The 22,536-nt window shown below is 40.9% G+C and overlaps 1 protein-coding gene across 1 annotated transcript in view; it reads left to right on the forward strand.

Annotated features, from left to right (window-relative positions):
• Col14a1 (collagen type XIV alpha 1 chain) overlaps positions 1 to 22,536 on the forward strand; it is a 208,091-nt gene that overhangs the window by 20,460 nt on the left and 165,095 nt on the right. The window contains 3 exon segments of the mRNA XM_052747825.1: positions 8,724 to 8,840; positions 13,425 to 13,568; positions 18,903 to 18,992. Coding sequence (XP_052603785.1) covers positions 8,724 to 8,840; positions 13,425 to 13,568; positions 18,903 to 18,992 — 351 coding nt within the window.

Here is a 22,536-nt window from a genome sequence, read left to right on the forward strand (position 1 = left end):
TTTCCAGACAGGAAATCCATTAGCTTTTATTTATTTTATCAACTGTAGCAATGGAACACACCACTTACAGGGTAACTATGTCACCAGAGACTGGGCATAGTCATTTTGGAGGAGTTGATTAAAGAGGGTGCTGAAAAGCTATCAGAGTTTAATCTGTGAAAACCAAGTCTGCATTTTGCCAGATCAGATATGTTAATAAATAGCAACAGCATATATGCATGTGTATCTTATTCCTGTCTTATTTCTCATAGAGTCTATAATACATTTATTTTATTTTAGTTTTTGGAGACCTAGTCTCTCTGTGTATCCTTGTCTGGCCTTGAACTCTCTATGTAGACCCACCTTCCTCTGTCTTCTGAGTGCTGGGCTTAAAGTTGTATGCTGTCATACCTGGGGCCTATAGTTATTTATATCACTTTAAACTTGGTTCCTTTTTTTTAAGTCCTTTTCTTAAAACTGAGCACAGTTTAAGATTGTTAAGCGTCTAGTAGAGGTTCCAGTTCTCTGGAAAAAAGAGTTTGTGAAACTCCTCTTTGCATTAGCAAGGTCTGCACTGTCTTAAACCCCTTTCTTATAAGTCTGTAGTTGACAAACTACCATCCATGGGCTTAATCTGGCCCACTGTCTGTTTGGATAAACTTTTATTACACATGGATTTGTTTACATATTGCGGGTGGCTGCTTTTATGCTACAGTGGCAAAAGATAGTAGTCGTGACAGAGTCTGTGGCTCTTCAAAGCCAAACATATCTACTGTCTGGCCTTCTACATAGGATTGTGCTATCCATGTAGTCAGTGCATATCACACACAGTGTGTCCACACACCACTATAACTAGACAAATGCATGATAATACAGAAATATGACTGCTGCTGTTGAAATATCACTAGAGCAGAAAGTACAGACGTGACGAGGTGATTTTAGGAATGTTAGTGTCTCATATCTGGAACTGGGGACTGCAAAAGTCAAATGAATGAACCACCACATCCTGCTTCTTCAAAGCAAGGCACACCTGTTTAAAAAGGCATGGAACTTGACTTCTTGCAAGTTGAAATAGTTGTGCACCTGGGACTGATGGCCATATTTTCAACCACTTCATTGAACACGTAGTGAGCAGTTAAGGAGGCAGAGTCTGCTCGTCTTATTTTCATTGGTGAAAGAATGTTTTTAGAGGCACCTTACTCCCTAAACTCCATGATACAAGACACAGATCCCTAGGAACATTAAAATGTTCAGCCATGCCACCTCAGTCTGGATTAATTGAGAACCTTCATTTGTGGATTGGAATAACTGGTTGCAGACATCTCTATGCAATATCTTCAAAGGCACACTACCAGATTCACCTTGTCAGCCAGATTCTGTCTCAAATGAACAGTTGAGGGGCACATTTTGTGTGTCTGTGGTTCAAGAACTAAGCTGAGAAGCTGAGTAAGGCTTTGTTTTGTTTTGTTTTGTTTTTTCCTCATCAAGAAGTATACTGGCCACTAGGTAGATAGAAGTATAACAGATAATCACAGTGCATATTCCATGGGGCTGTGGCAAAAAGCAAAAGCTGGAGACTAAATGGACCTTTGAACTGTGGCTAATTTTCAGATAATTTTATTTTGCAGAGATGGTAATATTGAGAACGACACAACCTGTGCTCGTGCCTAGTATGTTTCAGGCATAGGCAGGGCTGTCAGGCTGCCAAAATACCAAATGGTTCATAGACTGAGCATTGATGGCTGAAGGAGGCAATGTGGCTGGGGAGAAAAGTGTGGACGCAGGAATGAGAGGGAGAAGAGATGCAGCGTGTTTGCCGATTAGGTGTGCAGGCAGGCAGAAGAGAGGGAATGTAAGAGGTGACTCTGAGGCTCCTAGACTGAGACTTGAGAGGAGGGGACATTTGGTTCTGTCCCTTGTGTTGTTATTACTTCCATATGTTTGCACCCCAACTGCTTGGTCACCAGAGTTCACTAAAAGCAGTGCTCTGTGTCTCTGCTACGAGAGAAGGTTTCAGTCTTAGAAGGCATTGGTTGGCCAGAATAGACGAAGGAGGAATGGTAAGTGGAAGATACTGAGTTCAGTCTTAGACAAATATGTGGGACTTTAGGGTTTGGGGAGACATGCAGGTGGGTTTGGTAGGTGTGCAGCTGATGGAGTTTATAGGGAAAAGATTAGGACAGAAGAGTTTGTATTGAGTTGTACTGTACTTTGCAATTAGGACTAGAGAGCTTTGGGGCACTAGAGGTGTTGTTGGAGAGGGCTAGCTCCATGGAAGGATGGCCATGAGGCCTGCAGAACACTCTCAGACAAGAGTTCAGTAGAAGAAAAATGGCTGATCGAAAGCGTCCAAGGTAGAAGAAAGAAGAAGAGGAAGAGGAGGAGGAGGAGATCAAGGAAACTATAAGAAGAGTCAGGGACCTGAGGTGTCTGGAAGTGAGGGATGGAAGACTGTGGCTCCACGCTAAGCAGTCCAAGTTAGAAAAATGTTAGATGTCACTGGCTCTGGTGTCTGAAAATACACGAGAACTTCCAGAAAGCTTGTATTATTTCCACTCGGTTACATGCTTGAGTTTGAGCAAGGAAAAAACATACAAATCGCTTTACTGTATTGATTTTATATTTTTATGAGCTATATTGTAGTGAGCGCCTATGAGTTGGTCATTTTTTTTTTTTTTTGATATGACCCTGAAAAGCCATGTAGACATTGTGACACTGGCTTGGAACAAAATAGGAGAGATAGTCACTGTGGTCAAAAATAATGTACCACAAATGTGTTCACTTCCTGATTTCCAGAACTCATGAACGAGTTACATGCAAATGGGAATTAGGATGTCTGCTTACCTTGTAATGATAGAAGGGTGGTATTCACACTTTGTCAGAATTTCACAGTAATTATGCACTGCTTTCTAGCAATATTTGCTTAGGATGGTTAAAAGAAAGACTCATGGAGGTAAACTAACTGCCACTTAAAGCTCCAAGGCAAGGCTGGACACGGTGGCATTTGTAATCCCCGCCTTGTTATTTTCAGCCCGTACATTCATGCAGTTTGCAGCAGTAACAGGGAACTGATACAGTTGATATTAAAAGGGATATGGGAGGGTACGTGGAGGCAGGAGGATCAAGAATTCATCATCTTGACCTGCAGTCTTGTGCTATGTAAGACCCTATCTCAAAATAAAACAAATCCTTCAAGGCATATTAAATGGAAGATTTCTCATGGAGACTTGATAGAACTTTATGGAGACCCCCACATTAGCTCATGAGCACAGACGTTTTTGTGTTATGAGTAGTCTAACATATTTGGGAATTGAAAATATTTGCCATATTGTTGTCTTCATCATCTTTATAATGGACCATGAAATTATAACATATTGTATTATAAGTGAGGTTAAAAAGAACTACTAGCATGTTCCACAGTGAAATGTTCCTCAAATTTAATTATCCCTATACATAAAACAATAGTAATGGGTGATACATTTAATGGAAAACAATAAATGACATAAGAAAATTTGAATTTTTTCAGATATTTTAGAAAAACAGCCAAAATACTTCTCTACTTTTTAAGTTTTTTTTTTAAAGAATAAAAATCATGTTATCTCATCAATTTAGCATCATAAATTATATTTTTGAGACAGGATCTTGTTATGTCGCCCAGGTTGGCCTAGACCCCATAATTCTCCCACCTTAGCTTCCCAAGGGCTAGGAATTAAGTCATGTGTCACACCATGAATGCCTCTAGACTATGTTTTAAGAGAAAACTATTCACTTATGAATTCTACTTGCAGCATCTCTATCAGATGATATTTTTGATTGCAAAAAAATTAATTTTTCTTTGGCCAACTTAAAATGTATTTACTAGTAGATAACATGGTAGCTCATTTAAGCAAAATAGAAGTTAGACTCTCAAGCTCGGAAGAGAGACTTGCTGAAATCTAGCAATGTCTCACTTAGGGACCAGCTATTTTTTCCTATCAATCATGCCACTGAGATGAAACCAGCAGGCTACTGTTCTTCCTTTCCTCACTGGACTCCTGGGGCAAGTTTTGGATTCCTGGGGGAAGCCTGCTTGACCTGCCTTCAGGTGCTCTTGCATTTCTAAGCCTGGGGAGTGCGGCTGATTGACAGTTTATCTCGTTCAGTGGGAGGGGTGATGGTGCTCTGTGGAAGAAAACCAGAGTTCTGTTAGGTAAGAAGATGGGGTGTGGTCCTGGGCATTGACACACACACATACACACACACACACACACACACACACACACACACACACACACACACACATTATCTGTGGCTGTTTCCCAGTGTAAAATACAGTGTTAGAAACAACTGATGAAAATATATCATTAGCCATAAATCTTGCATAAATCATCACTTGTCAAAACAGCCATATTGCAACTGAGTTGAGAAAGAGGGGAAGAGAGAGAGAGAGAGAGAGAGAGAGAGAGAGAGAGACAGAGACAGAGACAGAGACAGAGACAGAGACAGAGACAGAGAAAGACAGAGAGAGACAGAGGCAGAGAGAAACAGAGAGAGAGAGACAGAGGTGAGGAGAGTCCTGTGAGAAGAAAGAGAAGAAAGAGCAGAAAATTATCCATTGAATAAGCAGGTAGATTATGGAATAATATAAAAATGCCTTTCCTCCCATAGATTCCTATGGAAAAACCGGCACACTGTTCCCTTCAAACAAAGCACAGAGCAACACAGCAGGACAAAGGCCTCCATGCTTTTAGTAACAAACCTCAGTAAAGAGAAGAAAAAAGTGGATAGCCCTCCTCATTCCCCTTTGGGGTGACGTTCATGTACACACAAGTATTTTCTGTTGAGCCTAATCTCATATCACCATGGAAGAGTTTGTTGGCTTCCTCTGCGCTCCAAGTGTGTGCCCCAAACAAAACTTTACACTTGAACTTGTCTTTTTGGGAAGATTAGTATTTGAATTGACACAGATGAACTTTTTAATGAAGCTCACTCAAGCGTTTGCTGGAAGTTAAGGACAGCATATATGAAATAGAAAGCACGTCCTTTGTGCTTGCAGAGGGAAAAAAAAATCCACACAGAGATTCTTGCTGTGTGAGATAAGGGCAATTATTTTTCTATGACTCTTCACAGAGTTTCTGTCAATTTTGCTTGCCCTTGCTTTGGCTCAAGTCCCAGTGCCTTCCAAAGGCAGGGGGTGGGGGTAGGAGGGAGCTGACTTTGAAATCTAGAACTGCTTCTTAATTAGCATTTAGTCTTTGCATGGTGTTTCTCCCCAAAGGCAAAAGTGTGTGCTTCATGTCTATCCAAGGATTTTTGTCTTAGTAATTGTCAGAATATTTATGCTTCTGTTGGCATTAGATGTGATCTGGCTTTTCACGGTCATCATGGGATGGTGGTCATATGATCTATTTGTAAGTTAAAGAGTTGACCTTGGCTGGACTTCGCTGTGTCACTTGCCTCACACTTTGTGCCCTTGAGGTCAGTGGAAGATATGTCGCTTTGAGTTCTAGATGAGCATCTGCATTTCATAAATGGAAACAGCCCAGGCTGTTTCCATTGTTTTCTGCTGGCAGCTTAGAAAGTTAGCTGTTGTCTAAAGAGATGCTGAGGCCCATGGACTCACACAGCATTCAAAGAATAGTGGCCTACGCAGGAAATCTTCTGCAGATGTCTACTGTCTAGCCTAGCAATCCTGAGCGCTATTAGCGTCTTGGCTCTCCTTGAGATTTCAGCACACCTGGCATGCCAGCCGAGTCCCCTGCATCTCTTAGAGTTGGCTTAGATCAAAGCCTCCGTCTGTGGCTGTCCTTTCTTATTTCATGGGTCCCAGGTAGGTCAGGTTGTCCTCACCAGTGCATTCATGCGAAAGTTTGTTGGTGATAAATGCCAACCCACTGATGTGATTGAACTCAGCAAGGCTTTCTCAAATTTTTAATTCATATTTGTAATGTTTCCCACAGGTAAGAAAAATGCAGGTACACAGAGATTTTTGATTTTGAGTTGAAGACTTAGGAAAAAATACCTTCTTTGTTCATTAAAATACTGGGTACTAAAATAGTTGTTCTTGTGAGAAATTTGTATTTTCCCATTAGCCAGAAAAATGTAAACTCTTTTTTCCCCATTGTATCAAGTTGAAACTATAAAACTAATGCTTTTGTTGTGCTGGGAACGGCCCTCTCTACTTACACATGGTTAAGGGCAAGTCTAAAGAGATACTGTTCTTGAGCAGGATCCTGTCAGGGCTCACTGATTTCACATGTCTGGATAGTTAAGATAAGTGTCTCAGTTTGGGTTTCTATTGCTGTGGTAAACACCACAGCCAAAAGCAACTTGGAGAGGAAAGGGTTCATTTCAGCTTAGAACTCTCAGGTCATGCCTCCATCACTGAGGGAAGTCAGGGCAGGTACCAGAGTGTTGCACGAATCCTAAATGGTTATTATAATAAAAACCTGGAGCCAGATATTGGGATAAATGCTGAAAGATCAGTGGAAACAAGCCATAGCCACTTCTCACCTTGCCAACTTCTCAGCCAATCCTGTCTCCACGAATCCTTAGACTGAATGTCTTTGAGTCCTCAGCCGAAAGGCTCTCTAGTTCCTGTCTCTTCACACCTTATATGCCTTTCTCTGCTCAGCCATTTCACTTCCTATCTCAACCTTCCTAGTGCTGGGATTAATGGCCTATGTGCTTTCCAAATACTGATAGCAAAGGCATGAGATCTCAAGTGCTGGGATTAAAGGTGTGTGACTCCCAAGTACTGGGGTTAAAGGTGTGTGCCACCACTGCCTGGCTCTGTTTCTCTCCTAGACTGGATTAATCTCGTGTAGTCCAGGGTGGCTTTGAACTCATAGATATCCAGTCAGATCTCTGCCTCCTGAGTGCTAGGAATAAGGGTGTGTGTCACCGCTTCCTGACCTCTATGTTTAATCTAGTGGCTAGTTCTGTCATCTGATCTTCAGGCAAATTTTATTAGAGTACAACAAAATATCACCACACCCCAGGCAGGAACTTGGAGGAGGAACCAAAGCAGAAGCCATGGACGGATGCTGTTTACTGGCTTGCTCCTTATGACTTGCTTAGTCTGCTTTCTTATAGAACTCAGGACTACCAACCAGCTCATGGGTGGTACACAGTGAGTTGGGCCCTTTCATATCAATCATTGATCAAGAAAATGCCTGATAGACCTTCCTATAGGCCAGTCTCATGGAGGCATTTTCTCAATTGAGAATCCCCCCTTCCTAAATGACTCTAGCTTGTATCAAGTGAATCAAAACACTGACCAGGACAAGTAGTAAGTTCTTTGTTTATCTAGCTCAGTGCAGGGCGGTTTTTTTTTTAAACCAAGAAACAGTGCATAGATTTCACTTGGCCAGAGACTGTCCTTTCCCAGTGTGTGAACTTGAATAAGGTTTTCAGCAGCTATTCCTTGGTTCCTTTATCCTAAAGTCAGCCTAGTGACATATTTTTGTGGGCATTTAAATGAGTTTTTAAACTCCATCATTAGCTAAAGGGAGAGGAAGGGGAAGAAATTTTTATTGGCCGTCTATTGTATTATATCAATTAATCTATTTAAAGTTATGATCTAGGCTTTGTAGAAAGCATCATTTTTTCTAAGTGTAAGGAAATTGACTTTGGAAGAATTGACCACCAGATTCAGGCTGTTTAGCTGATCAATGACAGAACTGGAAATCAAACTCATGTCCGAGCTTGTATTATGCCTCATGCCTTTTATGAATGTCTGGTTCCTTCCTCAACGCTGGGTCCCAAAGTAGAGAAAAGAAGACTGGCACAAAGTGGGTGATGAGTCCTGACATTCTGCTAATGAATAACTTTATTTAGATATTATAGAGTAAAAATGTCCGCGCCAAAGGACTTCTTTTGAAACCCTGGGGCATTTGCAGAAGGGTCTGAAATATATTTTGAAGTTTTAATGACTTACATGAAAGTAAAGAGATCTGAACCCTTTTGTGAAATTTCAAAAGATCAAATACTGTGGCCTGAATCATTATCATGTGCAACACACCCGATCTGCATAAATCAGCTTCTCCTGAAGAGTAGATCAGAGCTTAAAAAAACACAATTATCTTGCATTGACCCTGAATTTATGATCACTATCTCTAATATTTTATTTATTTACTATTTTAAAATTGTGTGTGTGTGTGTGTGTGTGTGTGTGTGTGTGTGTGCACATGAGTGCAAGTTCCTGTCAAGGTCAAAAGATGCCTGCAGATCCCCTGGAGCTGGAGTTATAGGTAGTTGTGAACCACCCGACACAGGTGGGAACTGAACTTGGGTCATCTGCAAAAGCAGTGTCGACTCTTAACCGCTGAGCCATGTCTCTAGCCCCTCTCAAATGTTTTAGAATGAATATTGTATTACTGTAATATGCCTCAAATAGTTTCCTCAACTATATCATCCAAAACATTTGATTGCCACAGTGGAAAACTTGAAGTTCATACATTTGATGATCCCAGTAAGATAGAGAAGTTTTCATGTCCCAAGTAGGAAAATACATCCTTGACACATCATGAAATCAGTTTGCAAGACTGACTGTCTCAGGTTGGTGCTGTCTGACAAATGGGTGTCCCTTGGGAGGAAAGCACACTCTCGAATCTGTCTTATCTTGTACACTGATTAATTCATGACTGGGGTTGTAGAAAGAACACCTTTCAAGGCTGATGAACTCTTGTATAGTTTGGCCATGCTGCTTTGACTTTTCAATTTAACTGTTCTCATGTTTAAGCCATTTTGTTTTTCCTTTTCAGTGGCTCCACCCACAAGGTTAAGATACAATGTAATATCCCATGACAGTATACAGATTTCATGGAAAGCTCCAAGAGGGAAATTTGGTGGCTACAAACTGCTTGTGGCTCCAGCTTCAGGTAAAGACAATCTACTATATTATCTGCAGCTTTAGGAACTTTTTACACATGGATGGTTAAAAATATGTAGTGCTGAACGTTGCTTTAGGATTGTGTGAAAGACTTGGTTTAATTTAATTTTTGAACTTGATAAATTCTCTTCTCATCGAGGAAATAATGTTTCCTGAAGTGTAAGGTCTGACTCTTGGGCTCAACCATGATTGATTCTACTTATGCCAAAATTTCCAGAATATCAAAACCCCCTACTACTCATGTTTCAATATATAATAAATGCTTTTGATCCATGGATGCTGTAAAGATACAATATGCCTGAGTGTACAATAGTTGTGCCTGTTGGAATAAGTTATAATTAATGAACTTTATAAAATGATACTTAGCAATTACACATCAAAATGTCAACTAGACATTGTGAAAATAAACTGTAACAAGTGAAACACAAATTGAATAGATTTATTGGTCATTACATAAAGGTGTGGTATAAAATTGTGGGTGAAATTTTCATTCACATGTTTTATATTTCTACTATACAGATAAAGTTAATCAAGGCAGGGCATGTAGGGGAATTGAATGGTTGTCATGGAGACACAGAGAATCAACACTGGATTTCTTGAGCACTAATTCTACTTCTGTTACAAGTAATGAGGTCTGGGCAGGTTATTTAGCCTCTTAGGGCCTCAGTTTCTTTTTCTGTAGAATGTATGAAACCATTACCACCTTTCCCATGAAAGCTTCCTGAGCATGCACATGGCATTTTCCAGAAGCTTATTTAAAATACAAAATATGAGATCCCAGTCCCATACTTCTGAATCAGTCTGAACTGTGAAAACATACCAAAAGAATTCCTGTAAAATTGGAGTTTGGGAAGTACTGATTGTGATGACCAAAGGAAGTAAAGAACACACGTAGAGCAGGGGTGCCATAGAGTGATTGCTAAGGGACTGTTACCACAGGGATGCTCTTCAGGATGACTCTCAGCTCCCATCCTCACACACAAGTACACAATAACTATCTGGTAAATCATGACCTCAAAAGATCAGTTACTCACTACTGTGATAGAATGCCAGACACAAGCAATTCAAGGGAGAAAAGGTTTATTTTGTCTCCTGGTTTCAGAGGTTGAGTCCGTGGTTACTTTGTCCATCCCCGCAGTGAGCATGTGTGGCAAAGGAGAACTGTTTGCTTCACAGCTGACCTGGAAACAGAGTGGGAGAGAAAGGCAATGTTGCCACTCAGCTGCTTTCTCTTTTTTTCTCCTTTTATTCTGACCTGGATCCCCAGCTCATAGAATGCTCCTGCCCATATTTAAAGTTTTTTTTCCTACTCAGTTAATTGTCTAGAGATACATCTGCACAGATGTCTACAGAGCTGTGCCTCACCTAGCTCTTTTGTGATCTAGTCATCTTGACAATGATTAACCATGACACCTGTAATACATTTTTTTTTTTTTTTTGGAGCTGAGGACCAAACCCAGGGCCTTGCATTTGCTAGGGTAGTGCTCTACCACTGAGCTAAACCCCCAACACCTATTTTTTGTTTTTTGTTTTTTTCAAGACAGGGTTTCTCTGTGTAGCTTTGGTGCCTGTCCTGGATCTCACGCTATAGATCAGGCTAGCCTCGAACTCACAGAGATCTGCTTGGCTCTGCCTCCTGAGTGCTGGGATTAAATGCGTGCATCACCACTGCCCAGCTAATACAAGTTTTTATAAATAGAATTCAAATAGGTGATGAAGATGGGTATATAAAGCTCGACTTCTTTCTGTTAAAGACTATTTCTCAACTGATTTTGTGTTCACAAGTGTGTAATCTGCCGGGCGGTGGTGGCACACGCCTTTAATCCCAGCACTCGGGAGGCAGAGGCAGGCGGATCTCTGTGAGTTCGAGGCCAGCCTGGACTACCAAGTGAGTTCCAGGAAAGGCGCAAAGCTACACAGAGAAACCCTGTCTCGAAAAACCAAAAAAAAAAAAAATAAATAAATAAAAAAATAAAAAAAACAAGTGTGTAATCTTTTACCCATTATTTGATTTAGAATTCTCAAAAAAATATAGGTACATGAAACACCTAGTTTCTAGCTTGGTCACTAATATTAAGCATTATAGACTCATTCCAAGTTATTAACTTAAAGAATTGAGGGATTCCCTATGTCAGGTCTTGAAAATACATTCTTAGTCAGTACTTTAATCTTTATAGATTAATTGCTAATTATACTAACTTTTTAAGCACCCCAACCAAACATACATCACTGAGGAATCACAGATCTTAGAACTGACTCAAGTGCCTTATGAGCCAAACCTCAACATGATCCCCCAATCCCCCCGAGACAGTGTGCTCAAAAGCTAGATGCCTAACTTCTGTTTAAATATCTCTAATAATAAAAATTATGAGTTAAAATATTTCTTAATGAATATTAGGTTTACTTATTCACTGTCCTTATTACAATGGCCAAACCCAACCAGTCCATTTAGATACACAAGAATCTACTTGATTAAACACAGCAAATAAAGAAGTTTAATAAATACATTTAACTACAAAGCATTCATGGACATTTTAGCACTGTGAACCACTGTCCAAGTCTTTTTATGCCAATCTTTTCCAAAGAATGCTCCATGGTGTTCTTCAGGGTACTAATAGCAGTTACATGTTGTAGAATATTATTTTAAGGTGTGTTACTTTTGTTTATGTTGCATTTGTTTAACTCTGTGAAGCTGTGTTACTGTGCCTGTGTAAAATACCTGATGGTCTAATAAAGAACTGAACAGCCAATAGTGAAGCAGGAGAAAGGATAGGTGGGGCTGGCAGGCAAAGAGAATATATAGAAGGAGAAATCTGGGAGGAAAAAAAGAAGTAGCCAGATAAGGAGGAGGACTCTAGGGCCCAGCCACCCAGCTACACAGCAAGCCACTGAGTAAGAGTAAGATTTACAGAAGTAAGAGAAGGAGAAAAACCCAGAGGCATAAAGACAGACGAGATAACTTATAGTCAAAACGTTGTTAGTGGTTTTTGCTCTTTTGGGGGGCCTGCCACCCAGCTCCCAAATAAATCACACACAGAGGCTTATTCTTAATTTAAAATGCCTGGCCTTAGCTTGGCTTATTTCTAGCCAGCTTTCCTTAACTTAAATTAGCTTGTCTACCTTTGGCCTCAGTGGTTTTTTTTTTTTTCTTTCTCTATTCCTGCATACCATTTCTCTCCTTCTTACTCTGTGTCTGGCTGTGTCACTGAGTGGCTGGACCCTGAAGTCCTCCTCCTTCCTAGTTCCTTCTTTGATCTTTTTTCCTCCCAGATTTCCTCCTTCTATATGTCCTCTCTGTCTGCCAGCCTCGCCTATCCTTTCTCCTGCCTTGCTATCGGCCATTCAGTTCTTTATTAGACCATCAGGTGTTTTAGACAGGGACAGTAACACAGCTTCACAGAGTTAAACAATATACCATGAACAAAAGTAACACACCTTAAAATAATATTCTCTAACAGATGAGTTTCAAATGATAAGGGTTTATGAAACAAAACAACTTAACATCTGGAACACTTAAGGAATTGGCTTTGGTAAGAGAAAACTCAGTTTTGTCCTTCAGCAGCAGGCAGCATGGATAATAGCAAAAACCATTTCAGATCCAGATATTAATTTTATTGGAATTCAATTAAAATTTAAAAATAATATATGCTACATTTGATTAATTAATACCTTTCTGAGGGCTGTTAGAGGGACAGAAGTTTTGAATTAATTTCCCCTTCATTTCAGATTAATTACTGCCAGAAATTCTAGGGAAAAAAAAGGTGTTTTGAAGCTTTGTATAGACACTCAGTATTTAACCAAAAGCATTTTAAAGAAAGTGTTAGATGTCTGTATAGTTTGATGGGGATTTTGAAATTTTTTTTTAATGAATCAATCTGACTTAAGTAGCCAGGCAATAAGTACTTCCTTCAGCACCTTGAGGCAGTGATGGCCAGATTTAAGATAATTAAGTTGTTTATGATTCAAGGATGCTTTGTATTACTCCAGGGAGCAGAGGCAAACAATATCAGCATGGCTAACAGCATTCAGTCAGCTCCTTGTGCCCTGTCCATGTCCATCCCCCCGCCCGCCCTGCACTTTCAAGAGGCGTTCCTCTTCTCTTTGAAGACTATCTGATGTTGAGCTTTGAAGACTATCTCATGTTGAGCTTTGAAGACTATCTCATGTTGAGCATCTGCTTTCTAATCTTATACTGTGGTTTCCCTTAGATAATCAACGAGATAGAGTGCTATGATGAAAGTCTTTTGTAACTGGGTTTTTTTTTTTTTTTTTAATATAACCTGGGCAAACATTTGTTATCTGAAGCAGAAAGGATATGCTGAACATGAGAATGAAAATTCCATTCCAGTTAAGCTCTGGGCACGCATATATTAGGTGTGTGTCTTTCAAGTGGCGTTACCTACCGTCTGATACCTATCAAAGTGTGTTGTGCACTGTAAATATATACAACCAAAATTTTAAAAAAATGTAATGCCTTTGCCTTTTAAAAGTCTTGAATTGTGGTTAATAAAAGTTCTCAGAGCATGCAGCTCCTTACAGCTGCGAATGGACTTACCTTTCTGTTTTATTACAGGGGGGAAAACCAATCAGCTGAACCTGCAGAACTCCGCGACAAAAGCCATCATTCAAGGCCTTCTGCCGGAGCAGAATTACACAGTTCAACTTATTGCCTACAATAAAGACAAAGAGAGCAAGCCGGCTCAAGGCCAGTTCAGAAGTGTGTATTGACAGTCTCTAAGTACCACCGGGGGCTCTCAGCTTAAAATACTATATGTGTGAGGGAGGCTTTTGAGATATTTTGCCTTTTTGACTTCCGAACAAAGACATTTCGTGAGTCTACCTGTCCTCAGGTTCAGATGACATGTTACACTGTTTGAGATTCTCCCATAGTCCGAAAGCTACCAAGAGGTTTTCAGTTTAAGTCAGTCCTGCCTCCCTTGTGATGGCACTCCAGCCTCCCGCATCCTAAATTGTTACAGCAGTACCGGAAATGATGTCCCTTAAAGTTGATGAGAAACAGGAAATGAGAGGAGCAGAAGCGGTCCATTGCTTTTGAGTGTCAAAGCTTTGTGATTGATAATTTCAAGAATTGTTCCTGCTGAACAGTAGAGGAAACCCCGGGGCTGTGGGACGCTTCCCCATTGGCTTTTCCCTCAGAGCATGTGAAGAAAAGCTGTTTATGCTCCGCTTGCTCCTCTCTGTGGGCCAGTCGCTGTGGCCCGCCAGCCTTCTTGTAGACAAACTGTAGGAGTGCATTCTGTGATTTAGCTCTTACTGTCACGGGTGAGATATGGGGGCATTTGTTCTGCTCATATAGAAATAATTTGTTTGCAGGACCTTCTTTCCCCTTTTGTATTTCGCTGATATTCTTGCTCCCTTATGCGATGGAGCTAAATCTCGTTTGGTTTTCCTCCCTTGAAAACTTCCATGGTTACATGCTGGAAAGTGGTGGTCATGATAAAGTCTTGGGAGATCTGGATTCTTTTTGAACAAAACTTTTTGATGCGTAAACAATTGTTTGGACTTTAAGAGCAGGGAGAACCCTTGTGCTGGTGAATTGATTTCTACAGTACCGCTTTGTTGTGGGGCCTTTATCCTCTCTGCCCCCTTCCCCTTTCCCTCCCTCCTTCCCTCTCTTCTATCTCTCTCCTCTTCCCTCCCTATTTTTTTTCTTCTTTTGAGACAGGGTCTTGTGTTGTAGATCAGGCTAGCCTGGAACCCACAATGTAGCCTAGGCTGTCCTGGAACTTGTGAGCCTCCTGCTTTTTTTTTTTTTTTAAATCTCCAATCCTGGGATTACAGGATTGTAATTTTGACACTCAAAAGAAATGGACCACTTCTCTCATTTCCTGTTTCTCACTGACCTTAAGAGATGTCATTTCCGGTTCTTCTGTAACGATTTAGGAGGCAGGAGACTGTGTGCCACTACACCAGGCAGGACAATTTGTTTCTAACTGATTTTGTTCCTACATGAAGGTAGCATCATTTATTGACTTTCTGTGTGACCTTCGGGCCCAACTTCCACTGAGACTTGTTTTTCAAAATTCAAATGTAAGCTGGTGCTGTGGTCTGTTTTGGAACACTTCTAAGCCACCAACTTTTCTCCTTGGAAGTATGTTCTGCTGGCCTCTGCTTGAATCAGCCTGCCCATCTTAACAGTGGTACCGAAGTGTTCCCCTTCCAGGAACAGATCTGCAGATGCCCGTGTTTGAACTATTCTCATTATTTCCTGGAATTCTTTATACCTCTAGCATTTCTTAACACGTTTTTTCCCTCATATTAAACCGACAGATGCATTTTGTTTTAGAAAATGTAAGTGGCCTGGGTCATAGCCCAAGTGTGGGTGGAGTAAAAGATGTAGATTTGGAAATAATCCATAAAGGATAAGATTTTAAATTGTTGGATGACAAAATTATAGGCAGAGATGCAAGGCAATTTTAGTATAGGTCATGTTTCAGGAATGGAAGGAGAAAAGGAATCCAAAGATGAGAATATAAAAGGTAGGGTAGTGGAATAGGAAAAAAATTGCAATTATATCTGCAAAAACTGTGAACAAAGATTTTTTAAAGAGACAGAATGATGATTAAGAATTCATGGAATGGGGTCTAAAGATGGATATAAAATTCGATTATTGAACCTAGTAAGAAGAAAGTATCTTAAAATTTTAATTATTATTCCTAGCTCGGAATGAAATTTCTTGGTTCAGAAAGACAAGGAGGGTTTTAAAGACTGGATTGCTAGAACTGAGGTGATAAGCTCTGGGCAGATGACAAATCTAGAATCCTTTTAGCAAAGGCTTACAAGCCAGTGGAAAGGCAGAGGAGGGGTGCTACTGAGACAGGACTGATGGGACCATCTTCTGGGCAGGATGGCAAGGATGGCTGGAGAAATCATCTCCCCTATGGAGCTGACCTGCCAATACATCTGCTCACTTCCTTCAAGTAAAACAGTTAAATGACATATCTTGCCATTGACTTTTTTTTTTTTTTTTTGCATTTTCACAGGGAATTTTATATGTACAGAAGTTTGACATTTGGTGATGACCTTGAAATCTTGGGAAACTTTAGAAGCCAAGCAATGGCAGGCAGAGTGTCAAGCATAGAGTACAGTGGGATGTAGCAGGAATCTTAAAAGTTCTTATTAATAAAATCAAACCTGAGTCAAGTATTGGGGTGAACGCTGGAAGATCAGAGAGGCAGAACAAGCCACAGCTACCTCACCTTGCCAGTTCCTCAGTTGATTCTGTTTCCTCAGACTGGAAGCCTCTGAGTCCTTATCCAGAATGAATCTCAGCTGAACTGTTGCTTAAAAGCCTAAATGCTTAACCAGCCAAATGCTTCTAGTTCCTGGTTTTCATGCTTTATATATCTTTCTGCTTTCTGCCATCACTCCCTGGGATTAAAGGCTCACTTCTTGGGATTAAAGGCATGTGTCACCATGCCTGGCTATTTCAAATGTGGCCTTGAACTCACAGAGATCCAGAGGGATTTCTGCCTCTGGAATGCTAGGATTAAAGGTGTGAGTGCCACCATTTTCTAGCCTTTGTATCTAGTGGCTATTCTGTCTCTGACCCCAGATAAGTTTATTAGGGCGCACAATACTTTTGGGAACACAATACCACCACAGTGGGAAATTAAGCTAATGATGCAGGTGGCCATGAGTGTACCAAAGGAGTAGGGGTAGTTTTTAGCCTCTGAATATTGTCTCATTAAAGTGACAAGCACTACCATCTATCTGTGGGAGACTGTGAGAGTCCAGCTCCCACCTTTCCCACATTTTCTAGGGTTCTTAGGAGGAAGAGAGAGGAATAAGAAAATACCAGATAGAAAGAGAGACCTAGTGGACAAGAAGAAAGACAGAAACATAGGACAGCTTTGGGAGGGTCTGGATCAATACCCAACAGCCTCATCCTTTATTGAAAAGTTTTTTTTTTTTTAATAATATGCCAACGGGCGAGGCAAAAGATCTCTTCCTTGCAAGATCAAAGCACACTGTACAGCCTAGTGTAGACCCTTCCAAACACCTGGTGACCACGCCCATGGTTAATCATTCATTATGCAGCCCTGCTTGGGTAAAGCAAGCTCAGATACTCTGACCCTGAGTAATTTGGGCCTCTACAACTATCAAAACTATTTTTGTCATTTGTATTAGTAATGATTGATTATATATAATAAGTTTCATTATGACATTTTCATACATGTTCATAATTTTTGTCATATTCTCATTCCATTACCTTTTAATGTCCCACCCTACTCCCACTGATTGCCTTCCTTATCCCTACTAGACCCAGTCTACTTTGCTGTCTTCTTTTCTTTTTCTTCACTTGCAAGTGTTCATTGAAAGAGTCATTGGTTTGGTTCAGGACCTCTGGTTTCTGCTACACTATTGGTGCTGGGCCCTCACTGGGGCTCCTCTTGGTTATCCTGCTGTTGCCCTGTGTTGTGGAGATCCTGCAGCTTTGGGTCTGCAGGACAGGTCCCTCCATGTGCTCCAGCAGATCACAGATGGGGTGGATGTTGGGGTGGGCTAACAAATAACCCTGGTTCTGGACCTGGGTTTGTTCAAGGTTGGTCAGCCTGCCACCCCTCTCTTGTCCTCACCACAAGGGTGAGTTCTTCTGCATTGCCTTGGTGAGTTCACCCCTTGCAGCCATGAGCATAGGACATGGCCCGTTTTCCTTTCATGTCCTCAAGGTAGGCGCTCCCACACCTACACCTTCAGGGCCACCTCTACTGTGTTGCCCAGGCTAGTGTAGGGGCCACTCTCCCAAGTGCTGCAGCTGATCAGGGGCAGGACCAGCTCTTCCTCTCTTATGACCTCAGAGCAGCTCTCCCACCTGTCTACGGCATTGATGGAGTGGGGAGGGCAGCTCTCCCCCGTCCATTCCCCCACAAGACAGATGAGTAATGGGGACAGCTCTCCCATGCCCACAACATCGGGCTGGCTCACCCACATCTCTGCCAACGGGGTTGACTCTATTGTGCTGCCCACTTGAGGTGCAGGGCCTGCTATCCCAAGTGTTGCAGCTGGTGGTGGGCTAGGGCAGCTCTATGGGTTTTCTTGAGGTGGCCTTGACCCCACTGGCTCCTACAAGCTTTTATCCCCCTCTTCCACAGGATTCCTCAAACTCTGCCTAATGTTTGGCTGTGGGTCTCTGCATCTGTTTTCATCAGTTTCTGGGTAAAACCTCTCTGATGGCAGTTGGGATAGACACCAGTCTATGAGTATAGCAGAATAGCATCAGGAATCATTTCATTGACTTTTCTTTTTCAGTAGTGTTTGGTTCTATCCTAGGTCTCTGGGGTATTCTGCTTCTGGGTCCTGGCCCTCATGGGTGAGACTCTCTCTGGGTCTCAAGGTGGGCCAGTCATTGGTTGATTACTCCCATAATTTCTTTGCCATCTTTACCCCAGTACATCTTATAGGCAAGACAAATTGTAAGTCTAAGAGTTTGTGGAGGGTTGGTGTCTCCCAATCTCTCCACTGGAAGTCTTGTCAGGGTACAGGAGATGGCCAGTTCAGGCTCCGTATCCCCTATTGCTAGGAGTCTTAGCTAGGGCTACCCTCATAGGTTCCTGGGAGTTTCCATTGCTCTAGGTTTCTAGCTCATCCAAGAGCTGTCCCTAGATTCCAGTTGCCTCTCCCAGTACTCTCTCCCTCCATCCTTTCCTCCCCTGATCCCTCCTGTTCCCATCCTCACCCCACATCCACACTCTTCCCCAAGTCCACCAGGGATGCCTATTCTACTTTCCCTTCCCAAGGAGATCCCCATACATTTCCTCCTCTAGCCCTCCTGTCACTCTGCTCCTGAGTCTGTGGATTGTAGCATGGCTTTCTTTTCCTTTCCAGCTAACAGTCACTTATGAGTGAGGACATTAGTCTTTCTGGGTCTGGGTTACCTCACTCAGGATGATAGTTCCATCCATTTGCCAGCAAAGTTCATGATGTCATTGTTTTTAATAGCTTAGTAATACTCCATTGGGTAAATGCACTGCATTTTCTTTTCTTTTCAAATTAAAACATTAACACTAATGTCTTTCTTTTGTTCCAGTTAAAGATTTAGAGAAAAGAAAGGATCCAACAAAGCCCAGAGTGAAGGCTGTGGACAAAGGAAATGGAAGTAAACCAACTTCACCAGAAGGTTAGTTATTTATGTGTTGAACTCACTTTGGGCGTGGCTGGCTTAATTGTACAGACAAAACATACATAGTTTTGGGCGTATCAGCAGAGCCATACAATCTGTTATGAAAATCGCCATTGGCTGTTTCCTTTGCCCCTTCCCAATGGTTGTCAGCATTCGGGTGGGTGTTCTTCCATTCACCTTTCTACAACTAAACAAGCATACACATGAAAGCTGTCCTGTCATATTCCTCATTGTGTCTGTCGATTCTTCACATTAGGGGCTTCCCTTGTGGATCCTTAGGGCAGGCAGGAGTCCATAGCAAACTGTCTATTCCGCTTTGTTCTCATTTGGGCCCCGCCTCCACTGTGCTATGTATTTTTAAAACTATCCAAATACTGCTCACACTGTAGCCCGTATTTTGATGTATAGCATTAATAGTTTATAATTTCCACTGGGTTGTCTTCTTTAATCCATGACTTACTTCAAATAAGTTATTAATTTTAAACATGTGGTGATCTTAAACATAGTCATTTATTATTAGTGTCTGACTTTATTGCACTATGTTCAGAGCATGTGGGATGCAGGGATATTTTTAAAAATCTGTTGAGATATTTTATTACTTAAATATGGCCAATGGTTAGATTCATTCCACATGTCCTTGAGAAAAATGTGTTTTAATTTCCCTCACTAATATTTGTCCACTTCTGTTTAAAACTGGCTATTTTAAATATTTGTAATTCTGGTGACATATAAATAAGAGTTAAATTTTCTAGGGAAAATTTACTTTTGTTATTCATAATGACCCCTTTTATCACTAGTCATTCAATATTTGTCTCAAAGCCCAAGTGTCTAAAATAATGTAGTTATACCCTCTTTATTGGGGATAGTGTTCACAAAACAATCCATTCTTGCTGTCACTGTATTTGTGCTCCCAGGTTTATACTGAGGAATCTTATGGAGAGGATTGAGTGGCATTTGAATATCCTATCTTATAATTGTTATATGTATTTATAACTGTGATGACATAAATTTGCTGAAATTACTGACAATTTTGGACTCATCGCTTATTCCTTTGCTTTGTATTACTTCACATTTTTCATCTTCTTTTCCCTCTATTTATGGTTTCTGTTCTCTTTATAATTGTTTTACCCTTCTACTGGCCTGGAAAGTGTTCATTCTTTTGTATTTCTTTGATACGATTGTATTAAGATTTAACATGCATATGAAACTTAACAACGTCTACAAGTATATGATAGCTTTAGCATATCTCAATAATCCTTATAATGCGTTCAGGGTACCACACTGTTTTCTGTCTACCAGTTATGGCTCCTACTTTGCTTTGTTACATCTTGTATTTTATCTCATGCCAATTTCACACAGCTCATGTTAGCCTGCATTTTTATGTCTATAACTTCCAAGTGAGAAACATGAGTCTTAGTATCCTAAATTTTTCTGTTTATGTGTGCAACCATAGAAATCATTTTAGAGTTGCCCATCTGTGCATACTACAAGACAGTCAGAGTAGACACACAGTCTGTTAACTGATGTTTGATATTTACTTTTTTTAGCGAATGGTATAGAAATGTAGATTCGAAAAGATCTGGGAACCAGGCCTGATTTCACAGATCAGTAATTCCAGATACTCTGGAAGCTGAGGCAGGAGGATTGCAAGCTCAAGGCTTGCCTGGGTTGCATCATGAGTAAAGGCATACCTGGGTAATGTAGTGAGACATTGTCTCAAAATAAAGAGCTATAACACAAAGCAGGGGTGGGTGGGATGTAGCTCAGGGACAGTGTGCTTGCCCAGGATGAGGTAAAGCTTGGAATAGTGCTTTTATTCACTATTCACTATGTTTTGTCATTCATTTTTAACATAGGTTAACTTGATTTTTTATGAAAAATATTGATGTGCTTCATTATTAAAAGCCAAAAGTTAAATAAAGGGCAATAAAAAAGTATCCTTCCTTCCAGCTTTACTCAGGCTAAGGAACCAAAGTCTTTCTTTTCCTTGTGTTTTTTGGGGTGGGGTGGGGACAGAGCTGGGAACTGAACCCACCCAGGACCTTGAGCATACCTGGTATATATTTTACTACTAAGTGACATCCTGAACTCCTAGTCCATTAGTTTCTGACTTATTTGTTTCTGTTTCTTTTTGTTAAAGTACATTCACTAGCATTTTAATGTGGTATTTTTTAAGTTCTCAGTTAATATTTGGATCGGCATTCTTTGCTTGTTTATGCTTAGAGAATATATGAGATAAAAATCTATGGATTCATGTGGCTTCAGAATTTATTATTTTTAGCTGTATATTACTAAATAGTCCTACTTTCTCTATTCTTTGCCTTAAATACCTTCCTCTTGACCTTCAAAAACCTAGGACAGAGTGACGTGAATGAAAAACAAAGAAGACAATAATACAGAATTGAAGGTGATAGGGTCATATGTTCTGAGGATGTACAGTCCACAGTGCGTGTACTCTCTTGGGGATATATTCATGGGGGACTTTCCTGAATCCATGGTCGGGGAGGTTTGTTGCAGTGATCAGGACCTATGTGGGGGGCTAGGACTCAGGGGAGACTTGGAGGGAGGAGGATGGAATTATTTTCAAGTGAGGTGTGTACAGGGGCTGTGAGGATCTCTGAAGGCACAGACTATAGGAGAGAACTGACTTATGAACTCCGGCTGGGTGTGGAATGGATGCCAGAGACCTAGAGGTCCCAGTGCTTCAGGGAGGTGGAGGCAGAAAGAGCTGAAAGTCTGAGACCACCTTAGGTTACATAATGAGTTCCAGGTCAGCGTGGGCTTATGGGGTGAGAAAAATAAAAGTGGGGCTTAGGAAGAAGAGGAAAAGGAAGTAGGTTATAACAGTGCAGGCCAGCTTTAGGACTCCCAGGAAGAAAAATGTGAGGGGAGGCCACTAACCACTCAGAGTCCCTCCCAGGACTTAGCATACACCCCTCCCAGGGTGAGATAGTCCTATGATTCACATCAAACTATGTTGTTCATTGTTTTCCCTACAATCTATAGTCTTCTGCTATGAGCATTTATACTAAGAGTAGCGCAGAAACAGTCAGTCCTACTTCACATATTTCAAAATTGTAACTTAAATGAGAGGAGCTCCAGTGTTCAGCTGAAACTTCTGGGCTGTGAAATAGTGACTTATTTTTAATACACTGTACATGTTTCTTCAATACTCAAAAGCTAGCTTGCAAACAAAAGTGGTATTTGCCTTTGAGCACAGCGCTGGCACGTTGACATGAATGGTTATTTCCCTACTGGCTGTCCAAACAGCTTTCTCTAGTTATTTTTGGCATTTTGCATAAAAACGCAGAACCAGATTGGAAAAGATTATGGGCCAGATAGGAAAAGAAGCATAAGGTTTCTTTCTTTTCTGCTAATGGGTTTTTTTTTTTTTCACTTAAGCCCATCAAGCCCCTCTTTTTCTACCCATGTACTAATGGGACTTGACCTGTTAGCTTCTGGTATCAGGTGAAGTCAGGTACTTTCACACGGAATTGCCTTAGACTGCCCTCTATTTTTCTTGTTCTCTGCTGTAAGGAGA

The sequence above is a fragment of the Peromyscus californicus genome, unplaced genomic scaffold, assembly GCF_007827085.1.
Source record: "Peromyscus californicus insignis strain IS unplaced genomic scaffold, ASM782708v3 Scaffold_20__1_contigs__length_68692818, whole genome shotgun sequence".
Taxonomy (NCBI): Eukaryota; Metazoa; Chordata; class Mammalia; order Rodentia; family Cricetidae; genus Peromyscus; species Peromyscus californicus.